General features: G+C 37.1%; 1 protein-coding gene across 6 annotated transcripts in view; it reads left to right on the forward strand.

Annotated features, from left to right (window-relative positions):
- The window catches only part of MRTFB (myocardin related transcription factor B), a 105,972-nt gene that overhangs the window by 15,033 nt on the left and 70,586 nt on the right, over positions 1–20,353 (forward strand). For 5 of the 6 annotated variants that reach the window (XM_064520363.1, XM_064520361.1, XM_026096380.2 and 2 more), the window contains one exon: positions 14,117–14,334. In XM_064520363.1, coding sequence (XP_064376433.1) covers positions 14,181–14,334 — 154 coding nt within the window. In that variant the 5' untranslated portion in view covers positions 14,117–14,180. Of the gene's footprint in view, positions 1–14,116; positions 14,335–20,353 lie in introns of those variants that run through there. The other variant, XM_026096381.2, reaches the window with a different exon arrangement.

Here is a 20,353-nt window from a genome sequence, read left to right on the forward strand (position 1 = left end):
CCCTTTTTTAAATAAATACTCACTTTTAGGACATGAGACTAATATGTTTAGCAATCATATGATATGTTCGTTTAAATATTTGACCCATGCTCAGGACTTCAGCTATTAAGTGTATTTTTGCAATATCAAAATCAAGATTTGTGTTTTGATTTGTACATGCCGTCAACTTTAATTACATAAAAAGATTCTGCTTTCTACAACAGTTAGGTCTGCTGGCCATAGAAAATGATAGGGCACCTGTTATCTTATTAATTCCTTCCACAAACTTATGTCATAGTCCAGAAGAGTTGAACTTGCTTGTGGATCAATGTGAGTTGATCTTATAATTATTCAAATGCTATTGCTAAGCACCTCATGTGAAAACTGATTTTAAGAACTCTTGATGTTTTATTTGTGTTGGAATTGAAATAAATTGATTCTGAAATGTGACCAGTCAGTTATGTTTTACAGGGAAAAAAAAAATCTCTCTCTGATTTAAATGTGTAAAGATCCATGGGAATGTGGGGAAAAAAGCATAATTTGTTTGTGTATCAATAATGCACATGGTGTAATTTTTTTGTTAGTTTGTCTTGCTATATTTACATGGTATAAATATTGGGTTTGTCTTGTTTTCTAATCTGAGTCTGAATTTGTTTGCTACCAACATTAATACAGGCATTTTAAATTTTAATAGAGTATTAAAATAAATGTGAATAACTAATTAACATCTTCACAGTTTGACAAATAGGAGTGGTGCATTTATATTTCTGTGAGCATTTGCAAATGACACTTTTTCACACGCACGGTATATATATGTTACATCTAAGCAAGATATTATTTCATGTTTTATCTTTCTTGTTCGAACTATTTTTATGAGGATTGTTACTGAGGATATGTGCTTGCAACTTCATGCTCATTTAATTAAGTTGATTCAGCTAAGTGACTTTGTATTGCCTCAATATGAGCATTGCTGGCTAAGATCCGCAAATACGGTAAGATGGAAGGATATCTGTCCATAGGGTGATTAAAAGTTGCTGACAACTCTGTCTGGATGCCCCTCACTTGCAACAAGTCTTAGGGCAATGTTTATCTATTGTACTTTCAAGTGTTATTTCTATCTTTCTTGTTGCTACGAAGTGCTCAGGTAGCAGCTGTTGTGAAGGATGGATGTATTATAGGTGTAATTACATGTCTTCATCTCCTGACAGGGAATGTTCAGCATGAGTTGAGTCTCCAGGAACTTACTGGATTTCTGCTGTAACTAATACTGTATTAAAAGTTAGGCATAGCGTAGCTTCTACTTACGAAGCATTGTGTCAGTAGAAAGTATATTAAAAGGTGTTCTAGATTACCTGGATAGATTAATAGATGTTAGCTTAGATCCTGAAAGTTTTACATAGCTTGCAAAGCTACTTATATGAAAATTTCTCCCTTTCACATGATAAAGTAGCAATGCAGTTAATACTCTTCTTTAAAGAAAAATGTTGACAATGTATCCTCTCTAAGAGGCAGCTCATCCTAGACTGTACTTTTTTGTTTGGTGTCTCAGGCCATTTATTCATTGATTTCAGTGGATGCTCCAAAGTTATTTTCATAAGCTTTTCTTAAGAAAGATGGTAGATTTGAAGAGTTTTATGATTTAAACATTACTTCTATCTTGAGGGATTGGTTTGGTTTTAGGGACTTGAATATTATGCATATTGAGCCTTGGCTTGTTTCCCTTTACCTAAAATATTTGTAAGAAGTTCAGTATTTTGGATCAATTATAGTATTAGTTACCATTAAGTAAGTGTGTAAGCCCACTAAGTGTGAACATAAAAGATAATTGTAATGCATCTAATTACTGAAGAAAAGGTTTTCCTAAGAGGTCTTAAAGTATGTAAACATTGTTTCACAACATTCCTGTAAGTTGTATCTTTTTCACTGAAGGATTAGGGGAGGCCCAGAAGATTTTGCCAAATATTATTCCAATAGTTTAGTTTTGAGAAGGCAAGAATGTGAAAAAGGAATAAGTAAATCATCTCTAGCAAACTTTCTACCAATTGTATGTGTATACTAGCTCTGTTCTTTTAAAAGAAAAATATCTGGTTAACCATATCTTCACTGTTTTTTTGAGGGGGGAAGAAAGCCAACAATCATGCAAGATTTTTTGGTATATGTATTATTTAGCTATATGTATTTCTGTATTTATTTTACTTGTCTTTAAAATCAATTTTTTAAAAAAAAAAAAAAAAAAAAAGGTGAAAGTTTAGACGAGCCTTGCTGTCTGATGTTAAATTACTTGAACTGAATGCAGGCCTTCATGTGGGTGAACGTGGATGTGGGTACAGCAGCAGAGCAAGAGACCGTCTTTGGGCTTTAGAGGGGCTGTGGGAGGCTGCCTTTGTTCAGCACAACCTCGCCCTCTCTGCCTGATAATTAATTTGCACTTAGCAGTCGACACTGCCTGTTATGTATGAGGTGCCTCTTTTTTTTCTGTAGATGCGGTGGTGAAGAATGTATATCTAGTACTCTGTTAACTCATTCCCTGCCTCTCTCTAGCTATAAGTAATTTTATATACTTTGCATATTTGCTGGTGTGCAAATGGTTATGCTGTTTTTTCTCCCAGACTTTTATCATTCGTAACACTTAATGACCTCCTTCCAAGGATTAGTAAACAGAATCTCGATGCAGCATTATCACTGAAATATAGAGAAGTGGTAAACATGTTTCTGGAGGTCTTTCAAGTCTCTGCTCAGCTGTATTAATTTAGCTAGAGTAGACAGTTACAACAATTAAGTCTCAATGATTTATTTCTTTAAAAAAAAAAGTGGAAAATTTTCTGAAAAATTTATCAGTGTAGTCTTGACTCCATGTTCCTTTAAGAAGCATGTTATTCCTTATATTGGTACGGTGAGAAGCATGACAGGATCCCAGTTCTGCCTTATACCTCTGCATGTTGGTTTTAAAGGAAATAATAATAATGAGTGATAGTGCATAATATGCAATGATTACTCATAGTTAGTCAGCCATTGACACTCCTCATCATCTTCTGTTTTTGTCTAGTTACCTTTGTGAAAATAGATTTAAGCTGGTGTAGCTGTGTGTTTTAGCACAAACTTTTATCTTCATTAATTAATTTATCAACACTATTTTTTTTTAACTGGAGGGTTGCTATTTCTCTACCTCTATCATAATTTTAGTGTCGGTTTTAATTTCAGAGGTCACATGCTGTATCCAAAATACTTTCAGTGAGAGAGAGTGTGTGAGAAAGTAACTGGTGAAGTTGCAAGCAACACTGAGGTGGCAGTGATTCTCTTCGGAGAAAGGACGTTTGACAGCATCCTACTGTGTGAAGTAGACTAGTAAAGCGGTTGGGTATTTTCAAAATCTTTTTCATGAAGAGTATCTTTTAGTCTTTCCAATCTACTATGGAATACATGAAATGAAATAAAGGGCCTAAATCTTAACAAAATCAGCATTGTTTTTGCAACACAGGCAAATTTAATTTGAGACGTTTTCTTCATTCAGGAAGAAAGAAAAAATTAATTAGGCAAACTTGCATTGACTTACTAATAATCTGATTTTTTATTAATAGCAAGTACTTTATATGTTTATGTTCATGTTGTACTCAGTCATGTATATTTATCTTTACTGTTTTCAAATGCTATTTCAATAAGTGGATTTGAAACATATTGGGAAAACTTAGTTTATTTTTCTGTAACAGTTTATTGCAAAAATTCCAGTGGTAAATGAAAAAGCTTATTTTGTTGTTTTCCACATATCTTTACTATTTTAAAAACAGCCATGTATGAGAATTTTTGTGAGACACAGATCAGTGATTTGGGGGAGTTGCTTCAAGTCGCTTTTAGATACAAGTATTTGCAAATCTTTTTTATATTTATTTCTCAGTTTTGTAATGAAGTATCTGTAGGCTTTAGAATTTGGGGGAAAAATTGTATAGAAACATGCAGTAAAAGGTATTCAGAACACTTATAAAAGTAACCCCAGTAGCTTTTCATGTAGGAATTTAATAGGATCTCAGAAGTATAACAGGATGTAAGCATGGTTGAAATAAAATTGTGTGTGTGTAATATGTGCTAACGTCCACCAAATAGACTACACGCTACATTTTAGTGGTCACAGTGAAATCATTGTACGCTAGACTCAAGAGCAGCACTGTGTAAATGCGGTGTTGTCTTTGGTATTGCTCCAGGAAGTGACTTGCGATGGATTTCATGCAGCCTAACTGTGCTGCTTGTTTCTTAACTTTCTTTTCACTCCTTGCTGATAGGCAGTGTGCCAAGAGGAGCTGCCCTTTGTAAACTTTGCATCTTCCCCTCTGCTTTAAGGAAGCTGTTCATTCCCAGTTCTCTTATCTCTGGGAACTGACTCTTTTAGCTTGTATCTGCCGTAGTCTGTAAGGAGTTAAGTATACTGTGTATTTTCAATATTTAATGTCCAAGTCCTACTCATATTGATTTTGTGGGAGGAAAAAAGGTGATAATGAGGATTCAAAAAATCCGACTACTAGAACTCAGTTAACTCAGGAAGTTTGTTGTAGGCATATCTATGTGCTCGATAGGGTCAGCTACATTCAGGAAGCATGATTTTTGCTCTTTGTTTATGAGAATGGAAAGAGGAATTACTATCATATTGTGACTTAGCCCATAACCTCAGATACAAATCACTGATCTTCACTGCTCAAATTGAAGTGATATTTGAAACTGTAACTTGTCTCCTGAATGTTTATTACCGCTCTACTGTTAGATGTCACCGTCCCCTCTGTGTAGATTTTGGAGCCTTCCTGGGCATTGGCAAGAAATTCCAAGAGCTGCATGCGAATGCCCTTCATCAGCACTTGTCACACTGCAGTGTGTGTGCTGCTTGAGCATATGTAGAGTGTCTCTTTTAGTGTTTCCTGATGCACTGCAAAAAAAAAAAAACAACCCTTTTTGCAGTTTAGTATTCTTCCCATTAAAGGTCTTCGGTGTGTTGAATGATATAGCTGGCAGTTTCTGAAATGTTACTGAGTTTTGTAAATGGTGAAACTGAAACCTAGGTGACATGGCTGCTGGTGATCACACCATGATTCCATAGTAAATTCTGTACTGGGGCCTCCAAGTCTTAACAGCTAATCTAGTACTGCTATTAATAATTTTATACTGCACTGTGTATAGTGACCTAGGTTTCTGGCAGTTGTGAACAAGTGAAATTATGTTAAATAAGCCATTTGAATTGGCCAAAGTTTGAATGCATTGTGATTTTTCTTGAAATGGCTTTTTCAGCAGATTTTCTAAAATAAAAGCTGTGTTATTACCTAAGCATCATTCAGATTTCACAGTCTGTGCCGAAAAAAAATTCAATTCTAGTGTCTAAAATGGCAGGGAAGTATATATTTTTCACCCTTCTGCGGTGTTTCTAAGCAAAAATACTTTTGAAGATAAAATCTTTAAAAATAAAAGAAGCGTTTGTCTTCAGCAGTTAAGAAAGATAGCAACCACCTACAATCTGTGAGAACACTTACATAAGGCTGATACACTGTACAGCAGGTCTCCTTTGCCAATACTAGAACTCAATTTCTGCGTAGTTGTTAGATAAATTTGCACTGAAACCTTGCTTGTGGTATTGGTGTATATTCTATTTGGATAATCTATTCTGAACATTAGCTAGGGAAACAATTTCATTCTTACAGTTTTCACTGTACTACTCTTGTCTATTTTGCTTCTTTCTGTGTCAAAATCTCCAAACGTGAAATCCTTACAACACAATTGGAAAAGCTGACTAGTTTATTATTGTAGTTGCTACAAATATGATGGTTTTATATTTTTTCAAAAATTTATAAACAGAAATGTTTTTCATATCAAGTACAGTGATGTTTCATACAACGTATTAAATTTTCAGATGTCCTAATTTGAAGGAAGGGGGAGGAAAGATGACATAATTGACTACTGTCTGTCAGATTAACTTTGTATGAACCCATGCCTTGTTTGGGTTATGCAGAAAAGAATATTGAGACTTTCATTTAATAGTATAGAGATTTTTTTTTCTCGTACATATATATATATTTACTATTAAGCATGAGAGAGTTATTAATATACTTTTGTGTCTAAGTGCTTAAGGTCAGCGGTTACATAGATAATGGTTACCATCTGTAAATGCAGATGGCAAAAGTCAAATAACTCTTCAAGATTGAGGAGGCTTCAAGTAAAGGAAAAAGGGGAGGCAAATGTGCTATCCTTAATATAAAATATAGTACCATGGTACATTCAGTTCTAAACTGGGTCAGAATTTCTGACTTTTGCATGTGCTGATTGGATAACATGTTCATTGTGCAGGGATTGATTTTCATCATGGTAAACTAACATTTTCTCCTGCTTTTTTTTTTTTTTTTTTTTTTTTTTGTGGTTGAATTGATCATGTCCAAACAGTCAGCTATACCAGCAGTATCAGAATAAAATATAGCTTAAGAAAGCTGAAGATAGATGGAAGATGTCCTGCATATCTTAAGTCTGGTCTCATAGTGAAATAACTGCTTCTGGTTGTAACCTTTAACTGATGATAAAACAATTGTATACATCTTCTCTGGCAGTTAAAATGAGTATGCCGAAAAATGGTAGTTTATCATCTTATACATACAACAATGTACATAAGAAGTTGGTTACAATAGAGATATCTTTCTATTTATTTTTTTCTTTTGGAAAGCTGCATGTCAAAAGTTTTATTTAACTTTTGGGTTTACTTTGCCAATCAATATGGAAAACCTTATGCTTAAGAAAAACTAATAATTTCATGTATGCTAAGTTTAGAAGTTGGTCTTTTTAGAAAGTTGAACAGCTGCGTTCTGTAGATTGTAATAGACAAGAACAAATAGTCAAATGAATTGCTTATTACTGCAATCTTCAATCGTCTTTATGCTATAGACTGGATGTTCTGTTCATTGACTCAGTAACGAGCAGGCATTAATTGGTGTATCTGAGCCAAGTCTTGATCAAGTGGGTCACAGACTTTTTTCTCTTATTCCTTTGTGTAAAATAGAGTCAGTAACCCATGTTTTACAAAGAATCAAAAGGTAGGTTAGACTTGTAAGATGATTGTGCAATGGAAGATCGTATGTAAAGCTGCTTTGGTGAATGTACAAATGTCTTTCAGCTGACATCTAGCAGAATTCTCACACTAGTAAGAGGGCAGAAATGCAGAAAAGCTACAGAGATTCTTTTGCTGCCTAAGAAAGGGGATGAGGAATAGACAAGCGCTCTTCAGTGTTGCCTCTTTCTTGTGGTTTGTTTTGTGTGTGGCTTTTTTAAGCATCCACCCCATCCTTTTACATCATTCTAGAATGGCTAAAATTCTCACCTTCTCAATTAAATATGAGACTAGAGACCAGCCTCTGCCAACTGCTGAGGATAAGATATAAAGAGAGGTAAATGTTTGATTTTAAGACTTTCCCTTCTTTCAGGAACATTGTTATATATGTAAGCATATCCATCAGAAGGTACAGCAGTGTTAAAAAAAACCCTATTCTGTAGTGAGAATTTGCAGTTGCTTTTTCTATAGATGCATCAAAACTACTTTTAAGCTAGAAAGCTCTAGTACTGATAGCAGTGTGATGATAGTATTGAAGTTTTTAGCATAGACTGAAAAACTCACACATGGCTTTAATAAAGCAAGTGTGGCTAGTCCACACAGAGTGCTGTATTGCTATACCTACAGTGGTATCAGGACTTCAAGTATTCAGTTAATTACACTTGACTTCTTCTGACTGCAGTATGGACGCTTTGAGAATGATCATCTACGCACGTCCCGCCTGTGATGTGCGCTATCTGTTAGGGCCAGCTCTTAGACATTCCCCTGCTCTCTCCATTCCGAGGAGTCCGTGAGTTATTTACCAGCTGCGGCAGCAGGATGAAATGCTTATGTTATGTCTGTTAGTTTCACTGCAACTGATTCAACGAGTTACTGCAATTTCTGTGACTGCTCCCTGAAGCTTTTACCAACTAGCTTTATGCCCAGTTTGTAGTAGAGGGAGGTAGGTTCTGAACTTCGATACGCTGAACTGTCCTCTAGAGGAACCACGCGCTCTCTTCTGATGAAACAGCTCTAGACTCTTAAGTTAGACGTGTACGTTCAGTGTCTACTGCATAACTCTGTATAGTATTTTGCTTAGTAGCTAAAAAACCCCAGCCCCCTCAGAAACTTCTGCTAGTTTGTGTTGACGTGTACCTGATAGTAGTTTTGGAGATTTTAATCTTTTATTCCATGTACAAATTAAAATGGTGGTCTTTCTAGCCATTATATAAGCTGGAAAGGTAAAGGAGACTTCAGTCCCAACAGTAGACTATTCCAGTGCAAGAGGTTAAAGTTCTTGCTAGTAATAGGGTCAACTCTTGGGCACCAACCAAAACTCTTAGCCGGAGTTATTTTCTTGAGTTCCATATTGACGTTTTCATCCTTTCTTTCCCAGGCTTCTATGAATTCTGAAGAAAGCCTGAAATCACAAAACAAAAACTTAGTTTCTCAAGTCCCTAATTTTGGTACTAAATCTGTCATAAGTTTATAGTTACTCTTTCCAACTTCATACTGCAGATCTTCAGCTCTTTCTCAGGTAGACTGTTATACCTATTTTGGGGCCCATTTGTCACTGAATTACTCAAATGATTTGAATCAAAAAAACCTCCTTTAAGAAATGTTGGGTGGAGGTGTTTGTCATCTTTGAGGGGGCGCCTGAATACTTGCAGTTATAAAGATAATTGTTTTCTAGTCACGAGACTGGAATTAGTATAGACAACTTGAGGAATAACTTCCTGGCATCAGCTGTGGTATTTCAATATGTTTATCATTGAATAGTACAACTTGTTCTTATTTCTTGCTCTGTAGAGTCCTATTCCTGTGAAATTCTGTAATGGATGGTAAAGGATAGTAAACTGTGGCCTCTTTTTTTGATGGGCATTTTTATTTTCAGTCGTTAAAATGATGTACAATTTTTACAAAGGTTTATCCAAAATTTTTAAGAGAAGGAATTTGCAATTTATGACACTTCAATATGAACTGGGAACTTTCAAGTTAGAGTTAGAGCTCTGCATGGGAGAATGTGGCCTTTTTGAAGTTTTCTTAGTAACCAGGTTTGCATTTTGTATGAAATCATAGTAATTACTGGGATTTGAGATTTGCAGTCAGCGATATCTTGTGTTACAGCAAAACAAAGAGGCAGTAGCTGCAGGTTGCAGTGAGAGAAGTTCTGTTTAAAGAGAAGGGATTCCCGAGGGGGCTGCGCGGAGGCGGTGGCATCTCCACCTCGGGAGGTTTTCAGAACTCGGCAAGACAAGGTCCTGAGCAGCCAGCAGCCCGCCTCTGAGTTGGGCATTGGGCTAGACGACCTCCAAAAGTCCCTTCTAACCTGAATTATTCTATGATAATCAGATTGAAGCAACAGATCAAGCTGCTTTTTGGGTGAAAAGTCTTGCAAAGTTAAACAAGACTTGTTTTAAGTTGCATTGCAGTGCTACATCCGTATCATTTAATATATTGTATGTAATTTTTGCTTGCATTGTTCTCAGTTGAATCTAGATACTTAAGCCACGTTTACTCACGCTCCCGAAACTACAGTTAGCAAACAGACAAGCAGACTGATTTATTGGAGTGTTTTAGAAGTGATAAGAAGAATTAAATAGGCTTAATTAAAGATACTCTCTTTAGTTATCCATTATGAGGAAAAGAGTTAGTCAAAAGCTAACATGCAGCGTAATAGATGTTAAACCTGTCATACAAGAAGGTGTTCCTATTAATCTCTTATGGATTTAATTGCATGAATACAGATAATGTGGTTTAATTTATTTGAAAAGTGACTTCAAGGCATAACTCGTAGCCAGTAAATTGTGGATAAAATGCTGTGAAAGTGAGCACATAAGCAGCAAAATTTTCACTTGAATTCTGCTCTGGAGAGACTTGCTTGGTTAATAATGTACTTAATTTGTATGCGTGTGTGGGAGTTTGAGGAGAGTGTAATGTCAGGAAATCGTATGAGAGCTGAGTAAATTATGCTTCTAAAAGCTAAGAACAAAGAAGAAAAATCTTGCATAACATGAAGTTAATGTTTCTTCATTTAATGTGAAAGTACCAGTTGGTAACTACGGAAAATAATGAAAAGTGTGCCCCTTCCCATCATAACTGTTCTACTGAAGTTATTACTTAACAGGCATTACTTTGGCTTAAATGTTATAGTTGTTCACAATGCATTTGTTACATTAACAAATATTTGCAGTTACAAGGCTAAAGAGTATTAAAAAAAAAAACCCAAAATGGTGAAAATAGATATAATACTCTTCTCTAATAGCAATCTTACTAATACAGCCTGGAAGGACTGATAGAATAGGCAGTTGTTTAAAAAAGATTAAAGCAGTGTTTTGGTGGTGGTTGTTGTTTTTGTTTTTTGTAATCTTTCATTTTCTGTAGTAGGGCAGGATTCTGAATAGTCAGTAATACCCTTAGATTTCAGTTGAAAAATAGTTACTTTTACCGGTAGAGAGTAAGTTATTTCACAAATCAGTATGTCTTGAGTTTTCTTGTTATAGCCAAAATGTCTAATTATAACCATTTTAATTTGTTGCCAGTGATACCTCTATGAAGAGTATTTGAACATAAATTATAAGAAATGTGTGCCAGCATCAGAGTACTGATATCAAGTATTGATCCACATATTATCTTGGAAGATTTTAAGTATGTGCATTCAGTGTTTCAGTAGTGCCTGTTTTTTCACTCGAAGCACTACATTTTTTCAGGAAAAAAAGTAAACTTTTCAATGTGTTAACTTACAATGCCAAAAATAGGCAAGAGAATTCTTGTTTTTGAGAATGTTTGACGTGTATAAAATTGATATTCTAAAATGACATCTGTTGGCGTTTTTTTGGGGGGGGGAGTTAAGTGTTTACATATGCTGTTGTACTCTTGGTTTTTTTAACCTTATTAAATATGTCACTTAGGGTTTTGGAAGAAGGATTAAAAATGTTAAAAATATTTAAAAATATTAGCTGTATTCCAGAGTTTTAAAAATTAGCATTGTTTTGATTGGGACTCCAGGCTTATATCACGTAATGTAAAAAAAGAAAAAAAAAAACCCTTTAAATATTTTAAAGGTGAAATTAGAATTTTGGTGTGTGTTTGACAAGGTTTTCATTGTACTATTCATTCCAGGCACGTTTTCTTATGAAGCATAGTTTTTGTCACCTATTTCTGGTGTGGTAAGCTGGAATGATCCATTGGAAAACCTATTCTATTCAACCCGCTATTTATTTCTCTTTGAAAAGAGATACTTTTTTGCCTCCGCTCTGGGAGGGAGAATTTTTTGATGTTGCAAGATGAATCGTGGTAGTCACGGGTGAATTTAGCCAGGGTTGCACGTACATGCACAGAGCAGGTGAGTAACAGATTCAGCTTCAGAGATGCTGGTAGTAGAAAGTTTTGCAAATGATATATTGACAGAATTTAATAATTGCTTTGTTGTTGCCCTCCTCCAGATACTGATTCAGTTATTTAGCAAGTGTGAAACCTTTTAATTTATTCAGGAAATATGCTGCTAATTTGATGAGAAAAGATGAAGTTATTTGAAAAGGAATTGCTAAATAGTTCTAGTGGACATGTTTCGCTCTAGTCATGACTGCATTTTTCCTGCTGAACACTGTGCTAGAAGACTGATCATGATTTTAAGCAGTAGTGTATAAGTGTTTCTCTTAAGGCCTGCCTTTGTTAATTGATAAGGGATTTGAAGTAACTAAGAGCAGTCTATAGAGGTACCTTTCAATAATAGGAATTTTTTAATGCTTTCAGAAACTGGAAAGAGTTGTAGATTTTCTACAACTTCATGATCACCTTGCATCTTGTGTTAAGATACGTTTGAAAATTGTTAATCTTTCTTGTTTCACTTCATCTGTGAACTTTGTTTTCTCTCGCAAGCCTATGCTTGCATTGGTATATTGGTTCTTACTTTCTATCCATATCTTGTCTTGACATTTTTCATGTTTTACAGTACCATGCTAACTAGTACTTCCGAGGGCATGTTCAGTTAGGTGAGAGGGGAGAGAAAGATTGTTTTTGTTGGTCTAATTATGTAAAGTCTGTATCATTTTTAAACCATTGTTGCGGACCTAACACCATGAAGTTTTGAGTGGAGTACAACCTTGGGACCTCACTGAGTCATTAATTCAATGAAGTTGGTCAGAATCTTTAATAGCATGCCTTTTTTTTGTTGCTTTTTTGCTACTTTAAGATCCCAAAGGAATTGCATTTCCAAAAACTGAAGACTTCCAATAGTGTTGAAGATGAGTAGTTGCATTCCTGCTAGTTCCTGCTAGAACTGTAAAGCTGTTAAAATCACTGTTTTGTAGTACTACAAGAAACTGTTTTGGACCTGATACGTGGAAAGGGGGGGGGAAGTAAAACACCCCGTACTTCCCGTTGGCTGACGACAGGAGGCTATGAAGATACCATAGTAACGGAAAGCCAACAGGACAGAAGAAAAGCTGAAAGGGGCAAGTAGGGAACTGAGGCTCTAGGTCTACAGCCACTTCAAGCAAGTGTTGCTGTTAAAAGCAGCAGTTGTGACTATCCTGCCCTATCCTTTGTACCATCCTCTCCCTCATGTCTACAAAAGTGCTTGTGAGGCCTCATGCTGAATCAGATTAGGGGGCTGCACTGGGTTAAGAGCAATTTGGCAAAAGGCAAGGATAGTTTTAGTCCAGATCAGGCCTCTGATTGTGTTTAACATGGCCATAGAAAGTCATGCTGGTGTGAGAGGCACTCCAGTGAGAAGAACAAGTGGTTGGAGAGGTGGTCTTCCTCAGGTGGCACGATCATTTTGTGTGTAGTGGTAGTGAAATTGCGGTGGGAGGGTCTAACAGCATATCCAGGAGTTTTACGGATAGCAAAGCTTAATAGAGGTGACAGACTGAGGACGGGAACAGGGTTTGCCTGCTGGAAAGCAGATTGCTTAGTCGGAGCAGAGTCATGACAGTCTCTCGCCAGGCCTGTATTTTGCCATAGGGAGCTTGTAGGTTCAGCACGAGTCCTCGTTCTCGTCCGTTCACTGCCACAATTGAAGACCAAACAGAGAGGTCAGGAATTGTATGGGGCATGGTCAATAGGTTGCTCTATAAGGAAAACATACGCTCCTTGATGCCCTCTCTCCTTTCAAATGGTAGATTTATAAAAAGTGAGCGTGAGAGTTTGTTCTGTGCTAAGTGGGATTTATTCACTAAGGCTACATATTAAGATATTAGTTTACTGGCTTATTTTTCAAAGCTTCATGTTATGATGAAATGCAAATATATTTCAAATAATGGGAATTATTGTATTGGGTAGCTGTATAAAATACACATCCTTGTGACAGTGGGCAAAGTATTTCCAAGAGTCTAGGGATGGACCATTAAACTTTATTGAAATTTCAGTAACGTGATGGAGTTCTGTGTAGCTATAAAAAGCCTGACCCACTAACTCATACTTCTCTCTCTCCCCGCTGGAAATTTAGTACCACATTAATGATAGAAAGGAAATTAATAATGAATTAGGACTTTTACACTAATCTATAGAGTATTGTACTATGAGTGGCTAGCATGCAATAAAATGAGTTAGTAAATTTTTATGTTAACAGGCTTTCCTTGTTAGAGAGATTAAAGTTTACCTAATTCTTATATAGTACTTTGCAGGTATGAACTCCTGTATTAATACCAAGCTGATTTTTGATCCTAAGGAAAGTTTTGCAGTGCTTCAAAAAATTAAAAGCAGTCTCTATATTATGGCATATAAGTTAATTATTTCAGTGTTCTCTAACATATGCTACTGAAAAAAGAGAATTAGTTTCACTGATAAACTGTGTACTTGCTAGAAGGTAGGACACAGGAACTTCTGGACATCCATGCTGGCAGTTAATACTGTGTAATTTTTCTGTCAAAACAAGCAGAGAAACAGTTCTGCTTCTCAGAACCAGGTAACCGTTTTGAATGACTTGTGACAACATTGCTTAGCTGTAGTTCTGTAAACCTGTACTATTTGTGGAAAATCAGTAGACAGTGTATATGTCATTTCAAAGTTGAATTTTATGGGCGAGGGAGCTAAACAAAAAAACAGCAGTAATGTGTTTACATGATACTTTTTTTTCTTTATTAGTTTTATCAGCTGCGGTGTGATTAAGAGACGGCTTGCTCTCCCTGTCTCCAGACAACTTAACGCAATGGACCACTTAGGGACAGCAGATGCTGAGGACGATTCTGGATCACTAACACGTCTCGCTCCCAGTCCGCATAGCGAAGCAGTTGCGCATGAGTTTCAGGAGCTCTCGTTGCAGCCCAGTCAGTATTTACCTCCCCTCAATGAACGGAAGAATGGTGAGTGCAAAAGTGATTGTTCTCCTTTTCTCTACATTGCTTAAATGTTTTCCATGGGAATAATGATGATTGTTTGCTTTATTCAAATAACATAACTCACTTTCTTCATTTGTTCTTCCCCCATGTTAATAAAGTAGAGTTAAAGTGCTACCGTGTTAGGAAATCTGTCCTGCTCAGCTTCGCCTTTCGTGGCAGGTTGTAAGCCTGACTTTGAAACCCCAACCGGAACATTTTGTTGAAGCATATAGAATGGAGATATTTATATTTTAAAAGTTTTTAAACTATAGCCAGCGATTAATAGAAGTATTAATCAGATATTTTTGAAAGGAATTACAGTATTGTCAGACTAAAAGGGATAATTATCAAGAACAGGTTTTTTATTTTTGCTTTTTTTGAAAAAATAATACAGAATTGAACTTTCACATTGCATCCTAGATAGTTTATTTCACCACATAGTTTAAGGATGAACAATGAAAGAAAAATGAGATTTACGTTTAGGGAATCTTTCCAGTATCTTTCCTCATTGTTGATGTTGGCGTGGCAACTTAGGAGAAAAGTGTTTCCACTGTTACAGTAAGCATCAGGAAGAATTAGGTCTGAATCTAAATGTAGGCACATTTTTATTGGGAAGAAGTTAGTGATTTAAGCCTTTTTCTTCTTCTTTTTCCCCTTCCTCCCCCTCTTTTTTACATCAGTTTGGCTGCAGTAAGATATTATTGAATTCGCGTGTAATGGTGTAAGCATTATTAAAAAAGACTAAAGTTATCCGAGTATCTGTTATAGAGCAGGACACATTGGGGTGTATAAGTATGCTGTATGTATATAAAACACCTGGAGACAGATCCAAGTTGTGCTATTTCAGAAAGACAAGGAATGTTAATGGTAATTAAAAGGCCCCTGTTTACACAGTGAGGGACTAACTGTATGGTGCTTTGCACGCATGCCTTCAGTGTTATGTAGTTGTTGAAGAAAGATTTGAGAAAAGTGATAAAGGAAAAATAGGATAGCAGAGAGACTTAAGTTTAGCTTATGTAAACCTGAAATGACTACCACTTTGAATATATTAGCTTGTGTTTTACAATTGCTTTCTTATTTTTTCTCCACGTGTGAAGATTTTGAATGCTGTGTTAACTGACATAATTTGTTAAAAGAAAAACAAAATTAAGGGACCTGCATATAATTTCTTAACATTTGGCTCTATATCCTTAAGAGTGATTTTCTGTGAAGCAGAAAAAAATAATCTGTAACTTGGGAGATGTTAGTTTTCTTGGTTGACTCTCTGATGTCAAATTCATAACAGGTACATTTATACCAGAATCTATTTTAAGATTAATTCACAGCCTTTTACCTTTTATCAAGGAAGCAACAGAAATATGTATTTAAAGAAAAGTATTTAAAGCATCTTTTTCTTAGCACTGATTGTCATAAAGAGGCAAAAAATGCCAAGACTTAACCCACAAAGCTCATCAAAAAGAGAATGTGGTGGGCTTTTTGCATCCTGTGTGTAATTGTACCTCTGGAAATTTTTTTTCCCCCATTGCTTGTAAGAACTGAAATGACTGACTCGTGTGTGTGTGTTGCATCTAAGTCAGCCAGGTTTTCATTTCTGAAACTCACTAAATTAAACAGCAAAAATCCCTTCCAGGATTGTACACTTGTAACTTTCTTGCCTGACCAACATTGCTATGACTTCATCACGTATATATTTATCCTGTTCACTTAATTTCATTGTTTTGGTTTTTCTGCTTTTAGTAAGACAGGTAAATTGTCAAACAAGCAGTAAAACTAGGTATGCAGCTCAGATGCCAAACTTCTTGTCCAAGTTTGTTGTTTAGTCTTTCACTTTTAGTTCTTCTGTATCAGGCAGTTTTTCCTCTTCGTGGGCGTTCTTCCCATAACTTGAAAGTACTGTTGTACTTTCATGAATTAGTGAAGTAATTTATAGGCAGGTTTTAAATTGGCTTTAAATATAAACAGTTACTTGTTTATTCCAAAGACATGGCAGCTGCAGAAGACTTTGATGCTTACAGCCTTTGGCTGATTGAAAGAACACAGCAGATTTTTACAAATAAAGGGGAGCGGGGAGGAAGGAAAAATGAGTAAATTGAGACACTGCCTTTCTGTCCTCTGTGCCAGGTGACTTAAGATCTGTTACCCCGTTACTCTTCTCTTCATTATTTATATAATTCCTCCTATGACTTAGGGTCCTCTTGAGCATTTGTCTGGACAAAGGAACAGGCCTTCCACAGAGATTTAAATGCCCTGTCCAAAGAGGTTGAATTGTATGAAGTTCACATGATAGGGCTATGGGCTGCGTTTCGTCTGTGTCTGTCTAAAAGGCTAAGTCATCTGGCTGGGCTTGGCCAAAAGGCTGAGCAATGTTTGGGCATCGTTTTCAAGGCAGTTACTAGTTCAACCCTATTCATATCAGTAGAAAAAGGAAAAGGCTCAAGAGAGAGAACTGTGAAGCAGATTAAGAAATCATATCTTCCTTTTTTTAATGTGGAGAAGTACAGTCTAGACATGCTAAAGAAATTTTTTTCTATTGTATAGATCTTTCTCATGTTGCTTAAGCATCTTGCCACTGAGAGAACGTTAGACTGAACAATTCTAGATTTGTTTTACCCAGCTAGTGGCTTAATTGTTGCAGTTTGCAAGTCTCCTTTTTGTGAGACATCTTGTTCTATAAAACCTGTCCAGCAGTTAACTGGTCTTAGTGTATGTTTTATTTCAAGACAGAAATAGGCAGTTCACTGAGATCCTGCCTGCTTTTTTATTTTAGGCGTTGTTGCAAATGCTATTTTACTAGTATTTAAAATGTGCTCAGGGAAGCAACCTAGTTCTTTTCCTGCCTTTATGTGAAACAGCTGACGATATCTGATGTCATAAACTGACTTTATGCTGACTGTCTGTTTTTGTTTCTTGAAAAAGAATGGACATTTGTGTTCAAATCACTTTCTTAGTACAACAAGAAGAGGTTTGGGCACTGTGATCATCCAGAGCACCCAAACTATATTGCTCACCTGTGTTTCCAGAGTTAGTTATTTTGGGTAATGGGAAAATTCGCGGTAAATTTTTTGGAAATGGTGAGTATCAAAGGAGAAGATTTGTAAAAGTAAAATTTGGATTCGATGTATTTGTATTAAAAATAGTTTAAATACTTAGTCATTATTTTGACTTTTTTGGAAATTGGAGTTCATGAGCAGTATTTTAAAGTGTCAATATTTTATAAAACCTATAAGTATAAGTACTTCAGGACACAAAAATGCAATGGCGTTCAGTACAAAAATTTAGGAAGTGTTTAAGGGTTTTTTTTGTTGAAGCTTTTTATGCAGGAAGCATTATGCTTACTATGAACTTCAACGGTGATCCTTTAAACCTTTTATTTACTTGAATGATCTCTAGTGGCAGTAGTCCAGTAGGTGGCTGAATTATTCGAGCGTTGTTAAGCTGGCTTCTGCGAGTTAGTGTAGAAACTGCTTTTCCTGCTTTTTTTCAATCACACTGAAAGTGTAGGAGGCTTATGGTTTGGTTTGGTTCGACATGGAGGTAACCACAGCAGGGCAATGGAAACATGCAGTGAAATTGCAGGCACGTGCCAGATGAGCCAGCAGTAGTTTGAGATGTTACTACTTCATCCTTTCTTTTGCAGTTTACTTCTCTTCCCCTGTCCAGTCTGTCCCCAGAGATCACAGTCATAGAGCAGAACCAGCAAAACAGTTCACGTGAGCATATCTCGTATCTCTTGGTGCAAAATCTCATGGTTTAGATTAAACTCTGCTGGAACTGCTGTCCCTTGAATGGACAAAGGAACATTTATGTGCTCTGCCAACTCTTCCGAAGGGGTGGTAACTTCCAGTAGGGAATTAACAAACAGTTGGAGGGTAATTGCATCTTAAGCCTCTCCAGCTATTTACTGAATGCAGGTGCCTACTCCCTGAATAAAGACAAAAGGATAATTTCTTTCAGGAGCGGGAGAGAGAAGGGCAGCAAAATATTCCTAACCTCTCAAATGTCATTTTTCAGATGGATGTCTCCCCTCATAACGAGTCTGTGAAATATAAATTTTAACCAGTTCATATTTCATATTTTAATTATGGGCCAAGTAATGGGAATTTTCAAGTTGAATTTTCTAGATGAAGGTTATATCACAGGACTGAAATACTCTAACTAAATCATCTCTAAAGCAAGCAGTCATTTTTAATTATTTGCGATTAAAACAAAAAACTGTTTACAGGAGGTAACCTCAGTGTTGTATTTGTGTGTAATAACAAAGAATCCCGTTTCCGAGGTGGTGTTTGTTGGTCTTCTGGACTGTCAAAATTTTAAGGCTTACTTTTTGTTTTGACCAGCTGTTTTGAAGTTAGCAGCTGTGAGCAATACTTGATTACTAATGAAATTAATTTGAATGTCTCATTAGCCAGCTATCTATTTCTGGGTAATTCGGCAATACATTTGAGACAATTTGTCAACCTGTGCCCAGCTTACCAAAGCATAACATCTTGTGTGTTCTGTGGAGGCCGACTCTTGTCCAGCTTGGCAAAGAGCAGCAAAAGTCGCCTTTTCATGGGTTCAGGGGGAGCTCTAGATACTTCTGTTCTCTGCTCATCACCTGCTAAGGTACTAGAAAGGGGATAATAGCAAAGACAAACCTGTGATTCTGGGCGGTCTTAGGACAACACTAGTACAGTGTATATTCCACGTCTGTCATGCGAGCAGCTGGACTGATCACATAAACGGAGGCGGGGGAATAGGGCCCCGTGGCCTGCGGAGGCTCCTGGTTTGCGTCTCTGCCTGAGGGATGCTTGATTGTGCTCTCTGAATCAGAGCCGCTGCATTTGTGTTTGCTTTCTTAGTTAAACTGCTGTGTCCTTAGGAAGGATGGTGGGCTGGTCTCTGGAGGAGAAAATCGGCACAGTGAGGCTCTTCTTTGGGGGCAGGAGGGAGAAACTGGTGATTAGGTATCGTTTACCTGGACTGCAGTGGAGGAAGAATGACAAAAGTAGCCGGCGGCACGGCGCAGCGGAGGTGCTAGTCGGAACAGCCTGCTACCCACACGCGGTCCCAGCTCCGCGGGCCTCTGACTGAGAGGCAGCAGGGAAGGGAAGGGTGGAGGCTGCCTGGTGCTGACAGCAGGAGGGTGGATGGGAATGATCCTGCTTGCAGCCTTCCAACCTGTTTCAGAGCCAGTGGGTGGAGGGGGATCGCACATGCAGTTGCCATTAAAAAAGGGAGCACTGCATGAGCCAAGCTTGCATACTGGATTAGTGCTTTCCCAGTATTGATGAGCAGGCTGCCTTGGCTGGGAGGGACCGGAGTGAAGGCCTTGCTGTCATGATCAATGTAATCATGGAGGTACTTTTAAAGTGAAAAGGTCTCGCCTTCTAGGTTTTATAGCAACCTCTCTTGGCTTTCCAGTGGCTTCCTTGCCTATCCCAGTGTGCCAGAATCCCTTTCTTGTGGCAGCGGCTATTAGTTTCTGAATAAATAAATGTGCAAGTTCTCCCCAAGTTACTGCTGTGCAGTCGTCTGCAAATGAGAGCTTGGTTTTGTTCTTATAAAATGGGGGCACAATTTGTTGGATCCTGTAGGAGCTATTAACTGTCCTTTACCACTCTGCGGGCCTGCTTCAGCTCTTTGCCTTGGTTGTAAATCTCTTCGGATCCTGAGTGTGTCCATGCTGTATCCTTCGCATTGTATGAAGAAACAGTATTGCTCCATGTGGTAATGAGTGTCCTCTTCTGCATCTCAGCATCTGAGAAGATTCGGGACTGCATCCCTGTTCTGTGCAGGATTTGTTTTGTACCGGAGGAGGGTAGAAGATAGTGGTGTCTGCTAGATCTTGCGCTTTGATGGCTAACAGCTAATATTCAACAACAGAGTTGAGTTAGCTGAGAAAAGAGCTAGGAGTCCTGGATGTTTTGTCAGAAAAAAGCCTCAGGACAGTGAGCATCTTGGAGTAAAAGGCAAGACTGGTAGGATCCCTGTTAGAAGAAGTTTTCCCAGAGATAGTAAGTCT

The sequence above is a fragment of the Dromaius novaehollandiae genome, chromosome 14, assembly GCF_036370855.1.
Source record: "Dromaius novaehollandiae isolate bDroNov1 chromosome 14, bDroNov1.hap1, whole genome shotgun sequence".
Classification (NCBI taxonomy): domain Eukaryota; kingdom Metazoa; phylum Chordata; class Aves; order Casuariiformes; family Dromaiidae; genus Dromaius; species Dromaius novaehollandiae.